Consider the following 27,026-nt stretch of genomic DNA (forward strand, 5'->3'; position numbering starts at 1 on the left):
TTGTAAGGTTTGCAAAGACAATAATTATTTTTTTACTCAACATGACAGTATAACTGTTATACTAAATATGAAAGTTATATACACATAACTCCAAAACCAAACATGCAAAATGTTTAATAATGCATCTGTGAGTTTTACTAGAAAACATTATTTTGTAAGGTTTGCAAAGACAAAAATTAGTTTTTTACTCAATATGACATAACTGCCATACTAAATATGAAAGTTATATAAACATTACTCCAAAACCAAACATGCAATATGTCTAAAAATGCCTGTAATAATGTATCTATGTGAGGGTTACTACAAAAATTATCTTTTGTAAGGTTTGCAAACACAAAAAATTGTTCTTAAATCAACATGACAGTGTAACTGTCATACTATATATGAAAGTTATATAAACAAACAAATGCAATGTCTAAAAATGCCTGGAATAATGTATCGTATGTGAGGTTTACTAGAAAAATTATCTTTTGTAAGGTTTGCAAAGACAATAATTATTTTTTTACTCAACATGACAGTATAACTGTCATACTAAATATGAAAGTTATATACACATAACTCCGAAACCAAACATGCAATATGTCTAAAAATGCCTGTAATAATGTATCTATGTGAGGTTTACTAGAAAAATGATCTTTTGTAAGGTTTGCAAACACAAAAAATTGTTCTTAAATCAATATGACAGTATAACTGTCATACTAAATATGAAAGTTATATAAACAAACAAATGCAATGTCTAAAAATGCCTGGAATAATGTATCTATGTAAGGTTTACTAGAAAATTATCTTTTGTAAGGTTTGCAAAGACAATAATTTGTTTTTTACTCAACATGACAGTATAACTGTCCTACTAAATATGAAAGTTATATACACATAACTCCAAAACCAAACATGTAATATGTCTAAAAATGTCTGTAATAATGTATTTATGTGAGGTTTACTAGAAAAATTATCTTTTGTAAGGTTTGCAAAGACAATAATTATTTTTTTACTCAACATGACAGTATAACTGTTATACTAAATATGAAAGTTATATACACATAACTCCAAAACCAAACATGCAAAATGTTTAATAATGCATCTGTGAGTTTTACTAGAAAACATTATTTTGTAAGGTTTGCAAAGACAAAAATTAGTTTTTTACTCAATATGACATAACTGCCATACTAAATATGAAAGTTATATAAACATTACTCCAAAACCAAACATGCAATATGTCTAAAAATGCCTGTAATAACGTATCTATGTGAGGGTTACTAGAAAAAATATCTTTTGTAAGGTTTGCAAACACAAAAAATTGTTCTTAAATCAACATGACAGTGTAACTGTCATACTATATATGAAAGTTATATAAACAAACAAATGCAATGTCTAAAAATGCCTGGAATAATGTATTGTATGTGAGGTTTACTAGAAAAATTATCTTTTGTAAGGTTTGCAAAGACAATAATTATTTTTTTACTCAACATGACAGTATAACTGTCATACTAAATATGAAAGTTATATACACATAACTCCGAAACCAAACATGCAATATGTCTAAAAATGCCTGTAATAATGTATCTATGTGAGGTTTACTAGAAAAATGATCTTTTGTAAGGTTTGCAAACACAAAAAATTGTTCTTAAATCAATATGACAGTATAACTGTCATACTAAATATGAAAGTTATATAAACAAACAAATGCAATGTCTAAAAATGCCTGGAATAATGTATCTATGTAAGGTTTACTAGAAAATTATCTTTTGTAAGGTTTGCAAAGACAATAATTTGTTTTTTACTCAACATGACAGTATAACTGTCCTACTAAATATGAAAGTTATATACACATAACTCCAAAACCAAACATGTAATATGTCTAAAAATGTCTGTAATAATGTATTTATGTGAGGTTTACTAGAAAAATTATCTTTTGTAAGGTTTGCAAAGACAATAATTATTTTTTTACTCAACATGACAGTATAACTGTTATACTAAATATGAAAGTTATATACACATAACTCCAAAACCAAACATGCAAAATGTTTAATAATGCATCTGTGAGTTTTACTAGAAAACATTATTTTGTAAGGTTTGCAAAGACAAAAATTAGTTTTTTACTCAATATGACATAACTGCCATACTAAATATGAAAGTTATATAAACATTACTCCAAAACCAAACATGCAATATGTCTAAAAATGCCTGTAATAACGTATCTATGTGAGGGTTACTAGAAAAATTATCTTTTGTAAGGTTTGCAAACACAAAAAATTGTTCTTAAATCAACATGACAGTGTAACTGTCATACTATATATGAAAGTTATATAAACAAACAAATGCAATGTCTAAAAATGCCTGGAATAATGTATCTATGTGAGGTTTACTAGAAAAATTATCTTTTGTAAGGTTTGCAAAGACAATAATTTGTTTTTTACTCAACATGACAGTATAACTGTTATACTAAATATGAAAGTTATATACACATAACTCCAAAACCAAACATGCAAAATGTTTAATAATGCATCTGTGAGTTTTACTAGAAAAAAATATTTTGTAAGGTTTGCAAAGACAACAATTAGTTTTTTACTCAATATGACATAACTGCCATACTACATATGAAAGTTACATAAACATTACTCCAAAACCAAACATGCAATATGTCTAAAAATGCCTGTAATAACGTATCTATGTGAGGGTTACTAGAAAAATTATCTTTTGTAAGGTTTGCAAACACAAAAAATTGTTCTTAAATCAACATGACAGTGTAACTGTCATACTAAATATGAAAGTTATATAAACAAACAAATGCAATGTCTAAAAATGCCTGGAATAATGTATCTATGTGAGGTTTACTAGAAAAAATATCTTTTGTAAGGTTTGCAAAGACAATAATTTGTTTTTTACTCAACATGACAGTATAACTGTCGTACTAAATATGAAAGTTATATACACATAACTCCAAAACCAAACATGCAAAATGTCTAATAATGCATCTGTGAGTTTTACTAGAAAAAAATATTTTGTAAGGTTTGCAAAGACAAAAATTAGTTTTTTACTCAATATGACAGTTTATCTGTCATACTAAATATGAAAGTTATATAAAAACTCCATAACCAAACACGCAAAATGTCTAATGCCAAGAATAATGTATCTTTGCGAGTTTTACTAGGAAAATTATTTTTTTGTCTAGTTTGCAAAGACAAAAAATATTTTTTTACTCAATATGACAGTATAACTGTCATACTAAATATTAAAGTTACGTAAACATAACTCCAAAACCAAACATGCAATATGTCTAAAAATGCCTGGAATAATGTATCTATGTGAGTTTTACTAGAAACATTATCTTTTGTAAGGTTTGCAAAGACAATAATTTGTTTTTTACTCAACATGACAGTGTAACTTACATATTAAATATTAAAGTTACATAAACACAACTCTAAAACCAAACATGCAATATGTCTAAAAATACCTGTAATAATGTATCTATGTGAGGGTTACTAGAAAAATTATCTTTTGTAAGGTTTGCAAACACAAACAATTGTTCTTAAATCAATATGACAGTGTAACTGTCATACTAACTATGAAAGTTATATAAACAAACAAATGCAATGTCTAAAAATGCCTGGAATAATGTATCTATGTGAGGTTTACTAGAAAAATTATCTTTTGTAAGGTTTGCAAAGACAATAATTATTTTTTTACTCAATATGACAGTATAACTGTCATACCAAATATTAAAGTTACATAAACACAACTCTAAAACCAAACATGCAATGTGTCTAAAAATGCCTGGTAAAATGTATCTATGTGAGGTTTACTAGAAGCATTATCTTTTGTAAGGTTTGCAAAGACAAAAAATTGTTTTTTTACTCAACATGACAGTATAACTGTCATACTAAATATGAAAGTTATATACACATAACTCCAAAACCAAACATGCAATATGTCTAAAAATGCCTGTAATAATGTATCTGTGTGAGTTTTACTAGAATCAGGTGTTTTTATAAGGTTTGCATATAAAAAAACCCTCAATATGACAGTTATTTAAATATAACTCCCAAAGCAAACATGCAAAATGGCTATTGTCACTGACACGGCACAGCATAACTTCAGTTTCGTGTGGTCGGTCTTAATTTTTTTGGGGAAAAAATTCATTTTGAAGTTTTTTCTTTTTACATAATTTGTAAATATATTTCACACATATCTTGTGAATAGACCACTGTTAATGACATTGAATGTGAGTATCTAAAATAAATAATGTGCTTATTTGGGCTCAGGATCACGAGTGTGAAGTACAGTCTTGTAGGTTCGCGTAAGGACAGTGTGGTTTCAGCCCAGATACTACGCATTTAAGTCATAAGGGTTTCACAAAGCTACATATATGTTAGAACTTAATTAAATGAGATGAGCTGAGCCACTTTGAGTTTCTTAATGCCGTCTATTTTTAAACACTGGCGTTATTTAGGCTAGCAGCGTTTGCCGCATAGCAGCTAGCTGGTTCAGCTAATCATGCTGCGTACAGACTGTGCTCAACTGCCATAGTTGTCTCACTCACGTATCAACTAGCTTCACAAAAACCCTCCATGGTTGAATGTTCTGCTGCCAACGGCGCGAAACAAAGGCACATTAGGGTGCTTCTGGTCGGTTTAGCCTCCATGCTAACGTCGGTGAGCTAACATGCTTTCCCGTGGCTTACTTCCGGTGTCCGAGCCACCGCTGCGTCGCTCGTATAAAAACCCCCATCTACACCTACCTTTTTATGATGACGCTTCTTTGACGTTCCCTGACGTTTGCTTTCTTTATTTTGTCCATTATTCAAGAATATCAACGACACAAAAGCGCACTTCAGGGTTCTTAACGGTCGGGTGTCTTGTGACGCGGTGGTGTATACTAAAGGGCGGGGCCGAGGACGTCGCTTAGCAACGCTGCTGATACACACATGTTACATAATGTTTGTCGACCTTTTCTGAGCCGTGGCACATTTGTTTTCCATTGGGAAAAAAAATCCAGAGGCACACCACCAGTAGAAAACATAAAACGCATCAAGGGTTGGAATTGGGGGTTAAATCACCAAAAATGATTCCCGGGCGCGGCTACCGCTGCTGCTCACTGCTCCCCTCGCCTCCCAGGGGGTGAACATGGTGATGGGTTGAATGCAGAGAATAATTTAACATTAATGCTGCCACAACGATGACTCTTGCTGACCTACTGCCTTCGGTAATAGCACCATTCCCAAATTATGTCGGCTCTATTGATAAACTCACTAACAACTTTGACGATGCCTTGCGCGAAATTATTGATAGTATAGCACCGCTAAAGCAAAAAAGGGCCCCTAAAAGGCGCACCCCATGGTTTACAGAAGAAATTAGAGCTCATAAATTATCATGTAGAAAACTGGAACGCAAATGGCGCGCGACTAAACTTGAGGTTTTCCATCAAGCATGGAGTGATAGTTTAATAACTTATAAACGCATGCTTACCTCAGCTAAAGCTAAATACTACTCAAATCTCATCCGCCTCAACAAAAACGATCCTAAATTTCTGTTTAGTACAGTAGCATCGCTAACCCAACAAGGGACTCCTCCCAGTAGCTCCACCCACTCGGCAGATGATTTTATGAATTTCTTTAATAAGAAAATTGAACTCATTAGAAAGGAGATTAAAGACAACGCATCCCAGCTACAACTGGGCTCTATTAACACAAATACGACTGTATATACGACGGACACTGCCCTCCAAAATAGTCTCTCTATTTTTGATGAAATAACATTAGAGGAATTATTACAGCGTGTAAGTGGGATAAAACAAACAACATGTTTACTTGACCCACTTCCTGGGAAACTTATCAAGGAACTGTTTGTATTATTAGGTCCATCAGTGTTAAATATTATAAACCTATCACTTTCCTCTGGTACTGTTCCTCTAGCATTCAAAAAAGCGGTTATTCATCCTCTGCTCAAAAGACCTAACCTCGATCCTGACCTCATGGTAAACTACCGACCGGTCTCCCACCTTCCGTTTATTTCCAAAATTCTCGAAAAAACTGTTGCACAGCAGCTAAATGAACACTTAGTGACTAACAATCTCTGTGAACCTTTTCAATCCGGTTTCAGGGCAAATCACTCTACGGAGACAGCCCTCGCAAAAATGACTAATGATCTATTGCTAACGATGGATTCTGATGCGTCATCTATGTTGCTGCTTCTTGATCTTAGCGCCGCTTTCGATACCGTCGATCATAATATTTTATTAGAGCGTATCAAAACACGTATTGGTATGTCAGACTTAGCCTTGTCTTGGTTTAACTCTTATCTTACTGACAGGATGCAGTGCGTCTCCCATAACAATGTGACCTCGGACTATGTCAAGGTAACGTGCGGAGTTCCCCAGGGTTCGGTTCTTGGCCCTGCACTCTTTAGTATTTACATGCTGCCGCTGGGTGACATCATACGCAAGTACGGTGTTAGCTTTCACTGTTATGCTGATGACACTCAACTCTACATGCCCCTAAAGCTGACCAACACGCCGGACTGTAGTCAGCTGGAGGCGTGTCTTAATGAAATTAAACAATGGATGTCCGCTAACTTTTTGCAACTCAACGCTAAGAAAACGGAAATGCTGATTATCGGTCCTGCTAGACACCAACATCTATTTAATAATACCACCTTAACATTTGACAACCAAACAATTAAACAAGGAGACTCGGTAAAGAATCTGGGTATTATCTTCCACCCAACTCTCTCGTTTGAGTCACACATTAAGAGTGTTACTAAAACGGCCTTCTTTCATCTCCGTAATATCGCTAAAATTCGTTCCATCTTGTCCACTAGCGACGCTGAGATCATTATTCATGCGTTCGTTACGTCTCGTCTCGATTACTGTAACGTATTATTTTCGGGCCTCCCTATGTCTAGCATTAAAAGATTACAGTTGGTACAAAATGCGGCTGCAAGGCTTTTGACAAAAACAAGAAAGTTTGATCATATTACGCCTATACTGGCTCACTTGCACTGGCTTCCTGTGCACTTAAGATGCGACTTTAAGGTTTTACTACTTACGTATAAAATATTACACGGTTTAGCTCCAGCCTATCTCGCCGATTGTATTGTACCATATGTCCCGACAAGAAATCTGCGTTCAAAGAACTCCGGCTTATTAGTGATTCCCAGAGCCAAAAAAAAGTCTGCGGGCTATAGAGCGTTTTCTATTCGGGCTCCAGTACTCTGGAATGCCCTCCCGGTAACAGTTAGAGATGCTACCTCAGTAGAAGCATTTAAGTCCCATCTTAAAACTCATTTGTATAATCTAGCCTTTAAATAGACCCCCCCTTTTTTAGACCAGTTGATCTGCCGTTTCTTTTCTTCTCTCCTCTTCTCCCCTGTCCCTTGCGAGGGGGAGTTGCATAGGTCCGGTGGCCATGGATGAAGTGCTGGCTGTCCAGAGCCGGGACCCCGGGTGGACCACTAGCCTGTGCATCGGTTGGGGACATCTCTGCGCTGCTGACCCGTCTCCGCTCGGGATGGTTTCCTGTTGGCCCCGCTGTGGACTGGACTCCCGCTGATGTGTTGGATCCACTGTGGACTGGACTTTCACAATGTTATGTCAGACCCACTCGACATCCGTTGCTTTCGGTCTCCCCTAGAGGGGGGGGGGGTTACCCACATATGCGGTCCTCTCCAAGGTTTCTCATAGTCATTCACCGACGTCCCACTGGGGTGAGTTTTTCCTTGCCCGTATGTGGGCTCTGTACCGAGGATGTCGTTGTGGCTTGTACAGCCCTTTGAGACACTTGTGATTTAGGGCTATATAAATAAACATTGATTGATTGATTGATTGAATTTCGCCACACCTAGTGTGTGTGTGACAATCATGGGTACTTTAACTTTAACTTAACCTGGTGTGAATGTGAGTGTTGTCTGTCTATCTGTGTTGGCCCTGCGATGACGTGGCGACTTGTCCAGGGTGTACCCCGCCTTCCGCCCGATTGTAGCTGAGATAGGCTCCAGCGCCCCCCGCCAGTGAGTAAAATCTCTCTCTCTATGTCCACTACTTGCTGTACATATCCTACCAAGTCAGTCCTACACTGTTCCAATGTCCATTTCTCTGATGATGCAATTGTTGACTGAATCCTAACACCCCCCCCTCCCCCTCCATATCCCACACCCCAGATTGTAAATAATGTAAATAATTCATTGTATATACTCTGATGATTATCTTGTGTGATGACTGTATTATGAAAATAGTATATATCTGTATCACGAATCAATTTAAGTGGACCCCGACTTAAAGGCCTACTGAAAGCCACTACTACCGACCACGCAGTCTGAAAGTTTATATATCAATGATGAAATCTTAACATTGCAACACATGCCAATACGGCCGGGTTAGATTAGTAAAGTGACATTTTAAATTTCCCGCGAACTATCCTGCTGAAAACGTCTCGGTATGATGACGTCTGCGCGTGACGTCACGGATTGTAGCGGACATTTTGGGACACCATTGTGGCCAGCTATTAAGTCGTCTGTTTTCATCTCAAAATTCCACAGTATTATGGACATCTGTGTTGGTGAATCTTTTGCAATTTAATGAACAATGAAGACAGCAAAGAAGAAAGCTGTAGGTGGGAAGCGGTGTATTAGTGGCCGGCTGCAGCAACACAAACACGTAGCCGGTGTTTCATTGTTTACATTCCGGAAAGATGACAGTCAAGCTTTACCATTGGCCTGTGGAGAACTGGGACAACAGAGACTCTTACCAGGAGGACTTTGAGTTGGATAGCAGACGCGGTACCGTGAGTACGCAGCTGCGGCTTCCAAACATTTGATCGCTTGCCCGTACGTGCGTGCCGCTATGTGCATGTCACGTACGTAACTTTGGGGAAATATATGTGCTGTATGAACTTTGCAGAGGTGAACGGTACTTTGGGCTGTGGGATTGAGTGTGTTGTGCGGGTGTTTGATTTGTATTGGCGGGTTATATGGACGGGAGGGGGGAGGTGTTTGTTATGCGGGATTAATTTGTGGCATATTAAATATAAGCCTGGTTGTGTTGTGGCTAATAGAGTATATATATGTCTTGTGTTTATTTACTGTTGTAGTCATTCCCAGCTGAATGTCAGGTCCCACCCGCCTCTCGCTGCATCTTCCCTATCTGAATCGCTTCCACTGCCCTCTAGTCCTACACTCTCACTTTCCTCATCCACAAATCTTTCATCCTCGCTCAAATAATGGGGTAATCGTCGCTTTCTCGGTCCGAATCGCTCTCGCTGCTGGTGGCCATGATTGTAAACAATGTGCAGATGTGAGGAGCTCCACAACCTGTGACGTCACGCTACTTCCGGTACAGGCAAGGCTTTTTTTATCAGCGACCAAAAGTTGCGAACTTTATCGTCGATGTTCTCTACTAAATCCTTTCAGCAAAAATATGGCAATATCGCGAAATGATCAAGTATGACACATAGAATGGACCTGCTATCCCCGTTTAAATAAGAAAATCGCATTTCAGTAGGCCTTTAAACAAGTTGAAAAACTTATTCGGGTGTTACCATTTAGTGGTCAATTGTACGGAATATGTACTTCACTGTGCAATCTACTAATAAAAGTTTCAATCAATCAATCTATCAACAGTCCGGGGGTCTCCGTTGTGCTATTTTAGGCTTCATAATGCGCCACACATTTTCAATGAGAGACAGGTCTGGACTACAGGCAGGCCAGTCTAGTACCCGCACTCTTTTACTATGAAGCCACGTTGATGTAACACGTGGCTTGGCATTGTCTTGCTGAAATAAGCAGGGGCGTCCATGGTAACATTGCTTGGATGGCAACATATGTTGCTCCAAAACCTGTATGTACCTTTCAGCATTAATGGTGCCTTCACAGATGTGTAAGTTACCCATGTCTTGGGCACTAATACACCCCCATACCATCACACATGCTGCCTTTTACACTTTGCGCTTATAACAATCCGGATGGTTCTTTTCCTCTTTGGTCCGGAGGACACGACGTCCACAGTTTCCAAAAACAATTTGAAATGTGCACTCGTCAGACCACAGAACACTTTTCCACTTTGTATCAGTCCATCTTAGATGAGCTCAGGCCCAGCGAAGCCGACGGCGTTTCTGGGTGTTGTTGATAAACGGTTTTCGCCTTGCATAGGAGAGTTTTAACTTGCACTTACAGATGTAGACTGTAGTTACTGACAGTGGGTTTCTGAAGTGTTCCTGAGCCCATGTGGTGATATCCTTTACACACTGATGTGGCTTGTTGATGCAGTACAGCCTGAGGGATGGAAGGTCACGGGCTTAGCTGCTTACGTGCAGTGATTTCTCCAGATTCTCTGAACCCTTTGATGATATTACGGAGCGTAGATGGTGAAATCCCTAAATTCCTTGCAATAGCTGCTTGAGAAAGGTTTTTCTTAAACTGTTCAACAATTTGCTCACGCATTTGTTGACAAAGTGGTGACCCTCGCCCCATCCTTGTTTGTGAATGACTGAGCATTTCATGGAATCTACTTTTATACCCAATCATGGCACCCACCTGTTCCCAATTAGCCTGTTCACCTGTGGGATGTTCCAAATAAGTGTTTGATGAGCATTCCTCAACTTTATCAGTATTTATTGCCACCTTTCCCAACTTCTTTGTCACATGTTGCTGCCATCAAATTCTAAAGTTAATGATTATTTGCAAAAAAAAAAAGTTTATCAGTTTGAACATCAAATATGTTGTTTTTGTAGCATATTCAACTGAATATGGCTTGAAAATGATTTGCAAATCATTGTATTCCGTTTATATTTACATCTAACACAATTTCCCAACTCATATGGAAACGGGGTTTGTATTATGTAAGGTTTGGAAAGGCTGAGTTTGTATTGGCGCTCATTATGTGGCCAGTGAGTGATTTGCACTGTAAAGTGTGAACTGGCTGGTGGACTCCCATTTAACTGTATGATTAAATAGTGGTATGCAAATCAAATTGGTCTTGGCGGCTGAGGCCAAAGGTCAAATCTGGCATGTTCTTGAGTGCACTTTACAACCACTTTTATTCCTTTGTGAACCCTTGCGCAACTCTCTGTAATATGATTGTTCAGTTGGAAGTTTTTTGGCAAGTTGTTTTTTTCTTTTCTTTAAACATATTTTTTATTGCAACATTGTTAGAATATAATCAATATTTAAAGTATACACGCTTTCTCCTAAAAATGTCTTTCAGCCTTATTGACTCCCATGATAACTGTTATTTTTAACGGATTGTAATCCTGATATATTACTATGCTTTATTTTATCCATGAAAATCAAATTAATCTAATTCTTGTTGATTGAAAAACAAGAAAATATTGTTTTGGTGTAGTTCCACCCATTAACCACCAGATGGTACCAGAAAACCAAGATTATCAGTGTTATGTGATACATTATATATATATAGCAAGGCAGATTTATAAAATAATTGTGTAAACTCAAACTCAACCAAGTCCTGCCTGCTTTCTTTCTCCTCCTAGCTCAGTAGGCACTGTAAAAATAATCGTTTTTGTCTACTGTATGAAAATCAATGTTGTCATGACCTGTTCAAAGTTGTAATTACTCCACTCTGCAATTTATTTTGGGGAAATACTGCATGTTTTGCATGTTGTTATTATAAAAAAAACTGTTGTTTTTTTTTAACCAAAAGTCCTTAAAACATAAAACATTACAATAAATTCAAATCAATAGTGAAGTTGTTAAAATATTTCAAGTGTTTAAAGCCGGGGTCCACAAACATTTTGACGCGGGGGCCGCATTGGGTTAAAAGAAATTATATATGAATTATATATGAAAAGTATCTATCTATCTATCTATCTATCTATCTATCTATCTATCTATCTATCTATCTATCTATCTATCTATTTATCTATCTATCGATATATATATAGATGTTGTAGAGATTGCCCTCCAGTGGGTTCTTCAGACCACCACACACTGCCAGGAGAACCTGGAATTCTGGGTATAACACCGTTTTATTTTTCTCAAATCGTGTAAAGCATTTTGCTTTTCAGCAAAGTGTCTTTTCTGCGTCTGTGTCTCCCAGCAGCAACTCCAACTACTCGTCTCATCACGGCTGCTGCTAATAAAGGCGACGGGTGATTAGATAACCAGGCCCACCTGGGCCATCTACGCACCTGTCGCTATATATATATATACCGTATTTCCTTGAATAGCCGCAGGAGCGCTAATTAATTTAAAACCTCTTCTCACTCCTGCGCTTACCAAAAGCATGCGGGATGGGAAAGCATGCGCTAATTATTTTAAAACCTCTTCTCACTCCGGCGCTTACCTTATCATCAAAAGCACATTTAATAAAAAAAACTTTATTATGGTCTTACCTTTACTTATAAATGATGTCCATTTGCAGCTGTTTCTGATCAAAGGCAGTCTTCCTTATCTTTCTTCAGTTTTAAAAGTCTCTGGAGATATTCCTTTAATTATTACCTCCTGCTTCAATTGAAAGTCCAGTATATAAAACTGTTTTATTTTAGTTATGTAATCCTCCATGGTAAAAGTGCAAGAAAACGATCGCTGCTCATGCTTGCTGCTTGTTGTCTTCTTCTGCAGTACCGGTCTTCTGCAGTACTGGTAGTTGCAAGAAGGATCACTAGCGCCCTCTACCACCAGGAGGCGGAAGTCATTTAATGACTCATATTTGACCCGGCGGAAGTGCCAAGCATGTGCTAATTATTTTGCGAAACGAGTTTGACCCGGCTGTAATTCTAGGCAGGCGGATACTATATTCCCGGCGCCAATTCAAGGAAATAAGGTATATATATATATATATATATATATATATATATATATATATATATATATATATATATATATATATATATATATATATATATATATAAAAAATCTGTCTAATGGCAGATTAGACAAATTGCCTTTTCCTTACACTGAACAAAAAAAAGTCATATGTCCGCTGATGTTTAAAAATTCTATACTCGGAGTCTATTTTACGTTTCCCCAACGATTACCATTTTTTCCCTCATGCACTAATTGACTGAAAGCCTGACACTGCGGCGCGAGCGTGATGACGTCACGTTATCCATCCGTCCATCCATTTTCTACCGCTTGTCCCTTTCGGGGGCGTGTTATAGATGGGAAAATGCATTTTTAGAAAATATGATTTGCCAGAGCGGCCCAGAGAAAATGGATTGATGGATGGGTTAGAAATTTTTTTAGAAATTTGTTTCTATCTGCATTGGAGCCAGATGCTATCACGTTAGCTCAGTAGCTAAAGAGCTTCGCTGATGTATTTTCGTGGAGATAAAAGTCACTGTGAATGTCCATTTCGCGTTCTCGACTCTCATTTTCAAGAGGATATAGTATCCGAGGTGGTTTAAAATACAAATCCGTGATCCACAATAGAAAAAGGAGAGTGTGTGGAATCCAATGAGACCTTGTACCTAAGTTACGGTCAGAACGAAAAAAGATACACCCTGCACTGCCTCTCTAGTTCTTCACTCTAACGTTCCTCATCCACGAATCTTTCATCCTCGCTCAAATTAATGGGGTAATCGTCGCTTTCTCGGTCCGAATCTCTCTTGCACCATTGTAAACAACGGGGAATTGTGAGGAATACTAGCTCCTGTGACGTCACGCTACTTCCAGTACAGGCAAGGCTTTGTTTTATCAGCGACCAAAAGTTGCGAACTTTATCGTCGATGTTCTCTACTAAATCCTTTCAGCAAAAATATGGCAATATCGCGAAATGATCAAGTACCGTATTTTCCGCACCATAAGCCGCACCTAAAAACCACAATTTTTCTCAAAAGCAGACAGTGCGGCTAATAACCCGGTGCGCCTTATATATGGATTAATATTCATATTTATTTTCATAAAGTTTAGGTCTCGCAACTACGGTAAACAGCCGCCATCTTTTTTCCCCGTAAAAGAGGAAGTGCTTCTTCTTCTACAGTAAGCAACCGCCCCCATAGAAGAGGAAGCGCTTCTTCTTCTACTGTAAGCAACCGCCAAGGTGAGCACCCGCCCCCGTAGAAGAAGAAGCTCGCGGATATTTAATTTCATTTGTTTTTCTGTAAAGACAACAAAATGTCTCCTACTAAGAGACACGCGTACAAGGTTCCACTGACTTTTGATATTCATGTGAACCGCACTGTGGATACAACGGGAGCACGTACGGTGAATATTCGCACCACAGGGAATGAGAAGTCGTCCTACTGTGGTTCTAGCTTGCCATGCTAACGGCCAGAAACTTCCACCCACGGTGATATTCAAAAGGAAGACCTTGCCAAAAGAGAACTTTCCAGCCGGCGTCATCATAAAAGCTAACTCGAAGGGATGGATGGCTGAAGAAAAGATGAGCGAGTGGTTGATAGACGTTTACGCGAAGACACCGGGTGACTTTTTTCACGCAGCGCCGTTCCTGTTGATCTACGACTGCATGCGCGTCCACATCACAGATGGTGTCAAAAAACAAGTGAAGCACACCGAAGAAGAATAATTTGAGGGATTTGTAGATGAGTAATAACTTCAGAAAGTGAGCTTTAAATGTTTATTTTGTGTGTTGCGTGACACTAACGTATGAGCAACGTTGAGTTATTGATGTTGCTATTGCTCTGCACTATTTTGAGTGTTACTATTTTTGTGATTGCACATTTGCACATTACATTTTGGGAGTGAACAGAGTTGTTAGAACGCTGGTTTGTAATATATTATTAAAGTTTGACTGACCTATCTGACTGTTTTGTTGACATTCCATTTAGCGTAGCGTAGGTGCGGCTAATGGCACGGGGCGGCTAATAGGTAAACAAAGTTTTGAAATATTCCGTTCATTAAACGTGCGGCTAATAACACGGGGCGCCTTATGGTGCGGAAAATACGGTATGACACATAGAATGGATCTGCTATCCCCGTTTAAATAAAAAAAAAATCATTTCAGTAGGCCTTTAAGCTTGCACTAGGGCAGGTGTGTCAAACTCATTTTAGATGGGGGGGGCCACATGGAGAAAAATCTACTCCCAACTGGGCCGGACTGGTAAAATCACGGCACGATAACTTAAAAATAAAGACAACTTCAGATTGTTTTCTTTGTTTAAAAATAGAACAAGCACTTTCTGAAAATGTACAAATCATAATGTTGTCTGTTTTTTGTTTTTACACTTACATGTTATGGTTAATAGTATTCTATCTTTATTAGTCGTTATTTATACTTTCTGAATAAATGATGTGATAATGTTCGTCAGTCAACTCATTGGTGTTCATTTTCAATGAATCAAGATAAAAAAAATGATATCAAAATCAAATTACAGGATGATTATGTAGTTTACTCATTTTCCTCGACTGGTGAATGTGGTTTATTTTTTTACAAATGTAGCATAATCTACAAAGATACAAAGAATTGCTATTGCGACATCTAGTGGACGCATTTAGAACAGCAGTTTCTTTCATTTAAAAATTTCGGCTCATTTTTACACTCGGCAAGCTCGGATAAAACCTGACCCTTGAGACCCCTGCACCAGGGATTAAAAATCGTCCGTTTTCAGCGCGCAAGGCAGCAATTTGACAAGCCATCCGGGTCCACATCATATCAAGGATGATCTGCTGTTAAGGTGATGGTACTCACACGTCGTGTGTTGTCAGCAGCCAGACGGTGAAAGTGTGTCTCCTCAGCAGAGAGGCCCTTGTGCGGCGTGTAGCCGGTGTCAGTCAACCCTGCCTGGTGCTCAAACCTCTGGAGGCTCTCTTGGGTCCGCTCTGTGTGAAAATAAGACAGATCCTTTTAATTGCATGTATGTGTTATCACGGACAGGCACGGGCAATAGAAAAATGACGATGCTGACACTGAACTATAACGTTACCGATGTGTTTATTATGGGCCTGCTGCAATGCCAGCGCCCATTCACATGCTGCTAAGCAGCAGGGAATGCAAGCAGGCCCATATTATTATTGCTCATACTTCTAACTTTTTTATTATTATTATTAGGGTCCGCCTGTACCCTGTATAAAGGACTCCCACAGGGAGTCCTTTGTACATGGACAAAGGACACTATTGTTATTGTAAGGTTTATTATTCCGCAGCTTTGCACACTACTTTGCCCCCCTTAACATGCTTCAAAACTCACCAAATTTGACACACACATAGAAAAACGTGCCCCTAGGAAGAAAACTGCCTGTAACTCCCACTAGGAAGGTCGTAGAGACATGAAACAAAAACCTGTATGTAGGTCTGACTTAGACCTACATTTCATAATTTCACATCCTCGGGCAAAAACCAACAGGAAATTGGCTATTTCCCCTTCAACACCAAAAATTACTAAAAACACTCATTTTTGCCTCTTTGACCTGTAATTTGACCCCTTTAAAATACTTCAAAACTCACCAAACTTCTCACACACATCGGGACTGGTGTAAATTGCGATCTAAAAAAAATTTGAACCCCAAAACTCAAAATTGCGCTCTAGCGCAATTTTTGAATAAAACAGAGACAAAACTGCTTCTCAGAGGAAAACACAGACAAAACTGCTTGTTACTTCCGGTAGGAACGTCTTAGAGACATGAAACAAAAACCTCTACGTAGGTCTCACCTAGACCTACATTTCATAGATTGACATCCTTCAGCAAAAATCAACAGGAAGTTTGCTATTCCTCCTTCAAAACTAAATTTTTGTTACAACCGGTCACCAAACATCAAACATTATCTCCTCTGAGAGCGTTTGTCGTTTCGGCTTCAAACTACTACAGGAGAGAGATTGAACCCCTCTGATTAGAAGTTGACGAAAGCGTTTTGATCGGTAGTACGGTTTTGGTTTTACGTGCCTTCAAAGACCCGCAGCACTAAAGTTGCTCCGCTGCTGTGATTTTACGCGCCTTCAAAGAAAACAACCACTGTGCCGCAGCACCTAGGAAAAAAACACAGACACAACTTCCTCTAACTCCCAGTACCAATATCGTAGAGACACGAAACAAAGACCTCTATGTAGGTCTCACTCAGGACTACCACTGGACAAAAGTATTGGGACACCTAGGACTAGCACCAGCCAAAATGCGGACCCGACCAACGCTGCTTGCAGCTTTAATTATTATTATTATTATTGTCACGGCGCGGACTCGAACCCGCTTCCCTCCTGCGACTGAGTGTCACAGTTCCTCTTCTGGCTGCTCGCCCGGACGCGCCCCCGCTCACGCTGAGCGCAGCACGTCCACGCAGCGACAAGCCTGCAGACAATCTGCAATCTGCACACCTGGGACTGATAAAGGCGAGCTGGATAAAGGACCAGTGGACCCAAGGATCCAGGCGGAAACTTAGTTTACCTCTTTGTATACCGTAAGCCTTATGCTCTCTCTCTGCGTTTTTCCCTCCGTGTTCTGACGTCCTTGTTGTTCTCCCACAGTGACTTACAGAGTCTTCCCCTTTGTTATCTCCCGTTGTTTCCCCCGTGGTTTTGGTCTGCCTTCCTCGATCCTCGACCCTCGCCTGGACACGGACTCTGACGCCTCTCTCTCGCCCTGGATTTTCTGCCTGCCCCATGGACTGCCTTTCCTGCCTTGTTCCTTCTCGTTTCAACATTTGGTAAGACTCAACAGCTAATTATTCATACACAGTCTTCCACCGTACACGCCTTCTGGATATTAGTTCACAATCCATTTCCGTAGTTATTATTATTGTTTGATTATTATATATATAATAAAATACATAGCGCTAGACCGCCCCCTCGTGTCTTTGCCGTCATCTCCCGTCTGCAAACATAACAATTATTATTAATATTGTTGTTCCGCACGTTTCTCTTACGTCTACTACGAACCCCCACATATGTTATACCGTCGGAAAGGTGGTAGCATGTTAACGTTAGCATGCTACCATTAAAGTGCAAGCTTTTTCAGCTAATTTTGCAACCGTTTACCCTACAGTCATTTAACCTGGTATGTGACACTTGTTACTCTGTTAGCATGCTAACGTTAGCGTGCTAACAATAAAGTGCTAACTTATTAAGCTAATTTTAATCTTTTTACTCTAATTCCCCAGCCTTACACCTTAGAGTCATATAACTTGGTATGTGACACAAGCTAACTGTTAGCATGGTAACGTTAGCTTGCTAACATGCTAACATTAGCTGGCTAACTTTTTGAGCTGGTTTTGCAACCGTTTACCCCAGAGCCATATAACTTGGTATGTGTACACTCGTTAACTGTTAGCATGCAAACGATCGCATGCTAGCAAGCTAGCTTAAGCATGCTAACTTTTTCATCTATTTTTACACGTTTTTTTCTATTTCCACAGCCATACACCTTTGAGTCATGTAACTTGGTATATGAAACATGCTGACTGTTATCATGCTATCGTTAGCACACATGCTAAGTGTTAGCATTTTTATGTACACATGTTTACTGTTTTAGGCTAGCTCTGTGGCTGGTTTTGTACAGTTACACCTAAAACTCCCAGATTCAGACACTCGGCACCATCTTCTAAGTACGGCGGCTTCCGGCGACCCCCGGCCAGAGGTCCAGGGCACAGATAGCAGGCCCATCAACATTTCTGCGGGAATTTTCTAGTTATGATTATTATGCAGATGACTGCCAAATATACTTGCCAATCTCCAAAATGGACAATACCCCATTCTCTAAATATTAATATTATTATTATTATTATTTTGCACGTTTCTCTTACGTCTACTACGAGACGAACCGGCCAACGAACCCCCACATATGTTATACCGTCGGAAAGGTGGTAGCATGTTAACGTTAGCATGCTACCATTAAAGTGCGAGCTTTTTCAGCTAATTTTGCAACCGTTTACCCTACAGTCATTTAACCTGGTATGTGACACTTGTCACTCTGTTAGCATGCTAACATTAGCGTGCTAACATTAAGTGCTAACTTATTAAGCTAATTTTAATCTTTTTACTCTAATTCCCCAGCCTTACACCTTAGAGTCATATAACTTGGTATGTGACACAAGCTAACTGTTAGCATGGTAACGTTAGCTTGCTAACATTAGCTGGCTAACTTTTTGAGCTGGTTTTGCAACCGTTTACCCCAGAGCCATATAACTTGGTATGTGACACTCGTTAACTGTTAGCATGCAAACGATCGCATGCTAGCAAGCTAACTTAAGCATGCTAACTTTTTCATCTATTTGTACACGTTTTTTTCTATTTCCACAGCCATACACCTTTGAGTCATGTAACTTGGTATATGAAACATGCTGACTGTTATCATGCTATCGTTAGCACACATGCTAAGTGTTAGCATTTTTATGTACACATGTTTACTGTTTTAGGCTAGCTCTGTGGCTGGTTTTGTACAGTTACACCTAAAACTAATGGATTAAGACACTCGGCACCATCTTATAACTACAGCGGCTTTTGGCGACCCCCGGCCAGAGGTACAGGGCACAGATAGCAGGCCCAACAAAATGTCTGCAGGAATTTGTAGTTATAATTATTATGCAGATGACTGCCAAATATACTTGCCAATCTCCAAAATGGACCATAGCCCATATTTTAGTTATTAATTATTATTATTATTATTATTGTTCCGCACGTTTCTCTTACGTCTACTACGAGACGAACCGGCCAACGAACCCCCACATATGTTATACCGTCGGAAAGGTGGTAGCATGTTAACGTTAGCATGCTACCATTAAAGTACGAGCTTTTTCAGCTAATTTTGCAACCGTTTACCCTACAGTCATTTAACCTGGTATGTGACACTTGTTACTCTGTTAGCATGCTAACGTTAGCGTGCTAACATTAAAGTGCTAACTTATTAAGCTAATTTTAATCTTTTTACTCTAATTCCCCAGCCTTACACCTCAGAGTCATATAACTTGGTATGTGACACAAGCTAACTGTTAGCATGGTAACGTTAGCTTGCTAACATTAGCTGGCTAACTTTTTGAGCTGGTTTTGCAACCGTTTACCCCAGAGCCATATAACTTGGTATGTGACACTCGTTAACTGTTAGCATGCAAACGATCGCATGCTAGCAAGCTAACTTAAGCATGCTAACTTTTTCATCTATTTGTACACGTTTTTTTCTATTTCCACAGCCATACACCTTTGAGTCATGTAACTTGGTATATGAAACATGCTGACTGTTATCATGCTATCGTTAGCACACATGCTAAGTGTTAGCATTTTTATGTACACATTTACTGTTTTAGGCTAGCTCTGTGGCTGGTTTTGTACAGTTACACCTAAAACTCCCAGATTCAGACACTCGGCACCATCTTCTAAGTACGGCGGCTTCCGGCGACCCCCGGCCAGAGGTCCAGGGCACAGATAGCAGGCCCATCAAAATCTCCGCGGGAATTTTCTAGTTATCATTAATGTAGATTAGTTTGCAGTGGTGTGAAAGGACATTGCATCATGTAACAAATATTTAGACTTCGTATGATGACAACATGTGATGCAATGTTGTGAATGAAATGAATGATTTCAGTAAAAGTTATCTTACTGTTGGTGAGGGAGCTCATAATAGAGCTTGCCTTGGCTTTCACGACGGGGACAGGGGACTTAGCTGGCTCCAATATCCTCAAAGTCATCATCTTTCCACCGGTCTCCCCTTCCTAGTTACATAAGCAAATGAAATGTGCACCAGTAGCATACTGTACATACAACAACCTGGTTGAGAGGTATTTGTGCATAGCAAACACCGCTTGAGTTCAGGAAGTGCAGACACAAACTGGAAATCACCTCTGTAGTCTTCCTAAATCTGTGCTGTGGGATGACAGGGTCTCCCCAGAAGATGTTACCGGTCAAGTCAGGAGGGGGGGAATGCATGGGACTATCCATGTGCACGTCGTAGCTCATGTTGTGTCGGCTCGTTCCAATGGGAGACGGCGGTGCGCCGAAGAATCCAGACGACGATCCAGATTCCAGCGCTAAAGCATGCATGGATATCGAGATTATTTTTAGTTTGTGTTTATACAGTCGTGGTCGAAAGTTTGTAAAGAACATGATGTCATGGCTGTCTTGAGTTTACAATCATTTCTACAACTCTTATTTTTTTGTGATAGAGTGATTGGAGCACATACTTGTTGGTCACAAAAAACATTCATGAAGTTTGCTTCTTTTATGAATTTATTATGGCTCTACTGAAAATGTGAGCAAATGTGCTGGGTCAAAAGTATACACACAGCAATGTTAATATTTGCTTACATGTCCCTTGGCAAGTTTCACTGCAATAAGGCGCTTCTGGTAGCCATCCACAAGCTTCTGCTTGAATTTTTGACCACTCCTCTTGACAAAATTGGTGCAGTTCAGCTAAATTTGTTGGTTTTCTGACATGGACTTGTTTCTTCAGCATTGTCCACTTTGGGAAGGCCATTCTAAAACCTTCATTCTAGCCTGATTTAGCCATTCCTTTACCACTTTTGACGTGTGTTTGGGGTCATTGTCCTGTTGGAACACCCTACTGCAGGGGTCACCAACCTTTTTGAAACCAAGAGCTACTTCTTGGGTAGTGATTAATGCGAAGAGCTACCAGTTTGATACACACTTAAATAAATTGCCAGAAATAGCCAATTTGCTCAATTTACCTTTAACTCTATGTTATTATTAATAATTAATTATATTTACACTTAATTGAACGGTTTAAAAGAGGAGAAAACACGAAAAAAATGACAATTACATTTTGAAACATAGTTTATCTTCAATTTCGACTCTTTGAAATTCAAAATTCAACCGAAAAAAAGAAGAGAAAAACTAACTAATTTGAATCTTTTTGAAAAAATAAAAAAAATTATTTATGGAACATCATTAGTAATTTTTCCTGATTAAGATTAATTTTAGAATTTTGATGACATGTTTTAAATAGGTTAAAATCCAATCTACACTTTGTTAGAATATCTAACAAATTGGACCAAGCTATATTTCTAACAAAGACAAATCATTAGTTCTTCTAGATTTTCCAGAACAAAAATTTTAAAAGAAATTCAAAAGACTTTGAAAGAAGATTCAAATTTGATTCTGCAGATTTTCTAGATTTGCCAGAATATTTATTTTAAATTTTAATCACAATAAGTTTGAAGAAATATTTCACAAATATTCTTCGTCGAAAAAACAGAAGCTAAAATGAAGAATTAAATTAAAATTTATTTATTATTCTTTACAATAAAAAAAATTAATTTACTTGAACATTGATTTAAATTGTCAGAAAAGAAGAGGAAGGAATTCAAAAGGTAAAAAAGTATATGTGTTTAAAAATCCTAAAATCATTTTTAAGGTTGTATTTTTTCTCTAAAATTGTCTTTCTGAAAGTTATAAGAAGCAAAGTAAAAAAAAAAAAAGAATTTATTTAAACAAGTGAAGACCAAGTCTTTAAAATATTTTCTTGGATTTTCAAATTCTATTTGAGTTTTGTCTCTCTTAGAATTAAAAATGTTGAGCAAAGCGAGACCAGCTTGCTAGTAAATAAATAACATTTTAAAAATAGAGGCAGCTCACTGGTAAGTGCTGCTATTTGAGCTATTTTTAGAACAGGCCAGCAGGCTACTCATCTGGTCCTTAACGGGCTACCTGGTGCCCGTGGGCACCGCGTTGGTGACCCCTGCCCTACTGCGACCAAGACCCATGAATTGATTTACGTGGACCCCGACTTAAACAAGTTGAAAAACTTATTCGGGTGTTACCATTTAGTGGTCAATTGTACGGAATATGTACTGAACTGTGAAATCTACTAATAGAAGTTTCAATCAATCAATCAAAACCCAACCTCCGGGCTGATGATTTTAGGTTGTCCTGAAGAATTTGAAGGTAATCCTCCTTTTTCAATGTCCCATTTAAAGCACCAGTTCCATTGGTAGCAAAACAGGCACAGAGCATAATACTACCACCACCATGCTTGACGGTAGACATGGTGTTCCTGGGATAAAAGGCTTAACCTTTTCTCCTCTAAACATATTGCTGGGTATTGTGGCCAAACAGCTCAATTTTAGTTTCATCTGACATCACATAGATAGATAGATAGATAGATAGATAGATAGATAGATAGATAGATAGATAGTACTTTATTGATTCCTTCAAGAAAATTTAAATTCCAGCAGCAGTGTACAAAATTGTAAAAAGTAAATAATGGACAAAGATAAGACCTTCTGGGAAGAAAGTTCTGTGTATGTAAACTTTTGACCACGACTGTATATTCCAGTGAAGCCTCCAAAGGCGGACACAATCTGTTCAGTAGTCCTGGTTGATTTTCTAGTTGTAAAAAAAAAAATTCTAACAGGAAATAATCTGATTAATATTTTTAACGCAATTAACCCACCTGCTGCACAGAGTGACTCAAATTCCAAGAAGATTTTCCTTCTCACAAGGAAGTGTTTTTCAATTTAGAAAAAAAATAAAATAATAATATGACTCCTTTTAATGCGTCCTATAATCCGGTGCGCTTTATATATATGAAAAAAAATCACAAATAGACCATTCATCTGCAGTGCGTTTTATAATCCGGTGCGCCCTATGGTCCAGAAAATACGGTACTATACATACATTAAACCTCTAAAGGCTTAGTGGCCACATGCGTGGACAGCACCTTTTAGCTCTTGTTTCCAAAATTGTGTACACTACTGAATTGGGGTCTTATGGCCGCTTATGTGGACACTCATACTGCCATCTGGTGATGTCAGAAGAGTATAACATACAATGGAATTTGGAAGAAAAAAAAAGTGTCAAAATAAGAATTAGCATGTCACTAAACATGGAGTACACGTTTGTGTACTTATGGACTAAGTACATCATATCAAAAGATAATTCTTAGTTTTTATTCTAATTAGGGTCCAATAAGCCCAAATAGCAAAGAGAAATAATTTAAAAAAAACATGTAAACAAACAGCTTGAGCCTTAAGAGGTTAAATGGTTAAAATAAAAACATTTTTTTTAGATCAAACATAGGGTTGCTGTGGATTAAATAACTGTTTTTAATCTCAATCAATCGTGTTTCATTTTGAGAGTCAAGAATGAAAGCAAAGTACTGTTTATGCACTTCACTTTTATTAACAAAGAACTTTTCTGTCTTTTCCTAAACATACATTACCTGTTATTTATTTTGTGTTATTAATGTAGTATTTTAAGATGGAAATGTTTGTTTTACTTCCCATCGAGAGTATCTTCCGTGCAGCGGTAGCACCACTAAAACAACTAGCCGAAATGCTCTTGAAGATACTCTCTCTGATTGGTTAGATACTCTCTCTGATCGTGATCGGTAGCATGTCAGTAGCAAAACCAATGTATATTAGCTTCAAGCTGGCACATTTTTTGGAAAGGTGGATCCATGCTTAGTTTGAAGCGTTTTTTTAATCAATTACTTTGTTGGCATTAGAAATTGCAACATTACATAGAGCAGGTGTGTCAAACTCGTTTTCTTTGAGGGCCACACCGCAGTAACGGCTGCCTTCAGAGGGCCACTTTTTTTATGAACAATATATAACCTGTAATTAATCATTTAGGAAATGCTTTGGTCATACTCTCTCTGATTGGTTCAAAGCCCATCACGTGACTAGAGTGCCATGTTTGCTTTCGACTTTGAAACTGAGTTGGCCATACTGCATAACAGTGTGGTACGCCAGCTGCACTGAAGCAGACAAACAGGCGATTCAGAGGGTCATAAAGTCTGCACAAAAAATCATCGGCCGCCCCCTCCCCTCCCGGAAGGATTTACACAACTCCCGCTGCCTCAACAGAACAAAAAGCATTACCAAGTACAGTACACACCCTGGCTTCCACCTGTTCGACCTGCTACCATCGGGCAGGCGCTACAGGTGCATCAGAGCCAAAACAAACAGGTTCAGAGACAGCTTCTTTCCCAGAGCTGTCACCATCTTGAACTCTAACTTATAATAATAATTCACCCCTATACAATATCCTACCCTAATACCCTACTGTGCAATATTACCCTTCGAGTGCAATACGTCCGACACTGATTGTTATTTATTACTCCGGTACTCTTGTCTTGTTCTGTATATTGTACAGTATTTTGTATTTCTATAGTGTTTTGTATATTGTACAGGATTGATTATTATTTTTTTATTGGATAGTAGTCTGTTTATTTCAATTGTTAGTTTTTTTCTTTATTGCCTGTTGTGTAATTTATTTTATTTTGTTAGTTATTTATTTTTACCCCATATTTGTTCCCACTACCGCACCTTAAGTTGGAGTCCTTAATCTCGTTATATGCAAATATAATGATAATAAAGTCCATTCTATTCTATTCTCTCTCTGTACACGGCTCAGGCTGATGGTGTGTTTTGTTGTTTGTTGCGCCCAAAAAAGTGTTAATACTGTAAGTATTGTAGTTATCACACACCATCTTAGTTGTGGTCTTCACTAACACAGTTGGAGGTGTTGAGATCGCTAATGCTAATCGGTAGCATGTCAGTAGCCAAACCAATGTAAATTAGCTTCAAGCTAGCACAATTTTGGAAAGGTGGCTGCATACTTAGTTTGAAGTGTTTTTTTGAATCAATTACTTTATTGGCATTAGAAATTGCAACATTACCTGACATTACACACTTTTTAATCATTTGTTTCCCCCCCCCAAAGGAATTGTTTATTCAGTTCCAAATTGTACAACGTCTTTGAAGATGTTTGTCTGGTATCAGCAAGCAGATATGTATCGCTCCGTTGTGGGTTCATCAAAAGCCGCACAGACTTGGTTTATTAACCGTCACAAATGTCATCGACTCAGTAAATCTTTGTTACCTGGCATGTCTCCTTGTCTCGAGGCCATTCTCCCAAAGGGTCAGAGGAGGTCACGACTGGACGCTCAGGTATGTGACAGCGTGAAGGTCCACAGTGCTTCCGAGTCCAAATTTAGGTGCACGATCTGCCAAATAGCCACACATTTAGGTTGATCAATTCTAAAAGAGCGGTCTTTGCTTTAATAGGTCAGAGGAGGAACACAGCGAACACACCAGCTTGTCTTGCCTGCACTCCTGTGAACGGTGTCCAGTTTCTGAGCAGCCTCAAATAGAGGCAGAGGGTCTGCTGACAAGTGACGTCATCATTCATTATTTGATATTTTAGAGTCCACCACACAATCTGGCATGACAACAGATGGCACGGCTGACTCATTCGCAGATTTCTTGTTTATATCATTTTACCAGAAGTACGCATGTGACAATAAAGCAAAAAAAGGAGGTGTTATATCAGAAAATGACATTCGAATAAAGTACTTTCGGCGAGCGTTCAAGGGGTGCTCGGTCATTCACTCGAATGTATTTAATAAAGGCTAACGCCCATTAATTACTGACAACGCCAGCGTGCAGAATCAAATACATTTAGAGACGTACCTTAACCTACCAATAGTCCCTGCTTTTTAACTCACGTTGCACCCAGTGAGAGAGCAAACACCGCAGCATGTTTGCGCGTCCATGACTTTTGGCCAAGCAGGTTGAAAGAACACGGAAGCCGCTGCGTCCGTGACGTCGGTGAACGCAACACCCGGAAGTGTGAAAAAACCGGCTCAGCCTTTTTTGTTTGTTGAAATGAAAGGCCTACTGAAATGATTTTTTTAAATTTAAACGGGAATAGCAGATCCATTCTATGTGTCATACTTGATCATTTCGCGATATTGCCATATTTTTGCTGAAAGGATTTAGTAGAGAAAATCGACGATAAAGTTCGCAACTTTTGCTCGCTGATAAAAAAAAAAAGCCTTGCCTTTACCGGAAGTAGCGTGACGTCACAGGAGCTAGTATTCCTCACAATTCCCCGTTGTTTACAATGGAGCGAGAGAGATTCGGACCGAGAAAGTGACGATTACCCCATTAATTTGAGCGAGGATGAAAGATTCGTAGATGAGGAACGTTACAGTGAAGGACTTGAGAGGCAGTGATGGACGTATCTTTTTTCGCTCTGACCGTAACTTAGGTACAAGCTGGCTCATTGGATTCACCACTCTCTCCTTTTCCTATTATAGATCACAGATTTGTATTTTAAACCACCTCAGATACTATATCCTCTTGAAAATGAGAGTCGAGCACGCGAAATGGACATTTAAAGTGACTTTTTCAAGACAATACATCGGTGACACACTTAGCTACTGAGCTAACGTGCT

General features: G+C 38.6%; 1 protein-coding gene across 5 annotated transcripts in view; it reads right to left on the reverse strand.

The window, feature by feature from the left end:
* kiaa1191 (KIAA1191 ortholog) overlaps window positions 1-26,396 on the reverse strand; it is a 39,083-nt gene extending 12,687 nt beyond the window's left edge. The window contains exons 1-6 of one of the 5 annotated variants that reach the window (XM_062045927.1): window positions 26,260-26,396; window positions 25,882-25,954; window positions 25,670-25,793; window positions 20,669-20,856; window positions 20,430-20,541; window positions 15,598-15,728 (exon numbers count right to left, since the gene is read on the reverse strand). In XM_062045927.1, coding sequence (XP_061901911.1) covers window positions 15,598-15,728; window positions 20,430-20,541; window positions 20,669-20,856; window positions 25,670-25,697 — 459 coding nt within the window. In that variant the 5' untranslated portion in view covers window positions 25,698-25,793; window positions 25,882-25,954; window positions 26,260-26,396. Of the gene's footprint in view, window positions 1-15,597; window positions 15,729-20,429; window positions 20,542-20,668; window positions 20,857-25,669; window positions 25,794-25,881; window positions 26,009-26,259 lie in introns of all 5 variants that reach the window. The other 4 variants (XM_062045929.1, XM_062045928.1, XM_062045930.1 and 1 more) reach the window with 4 other exon arrangements.
* Window positions 26,397-27,026: the final 630 nt, after the last annotated feature.

This window comes from Entelurus aequoreus, linkage group LG04 (assembly GCF_033978785.1).
Source record: "Entelurus aequoreus isolate RoL-2023_Sb linkage group LG04, RoL_Eaeq_v1.1, whole genome shotgun sequence".
NCBI classification, from domain to species: Eukaryota; Metazoa; Chordata; class Actinopteri; order Syngnathiformes; family Syngnathidae; genus Entelurus; species Entelurus aequoreus.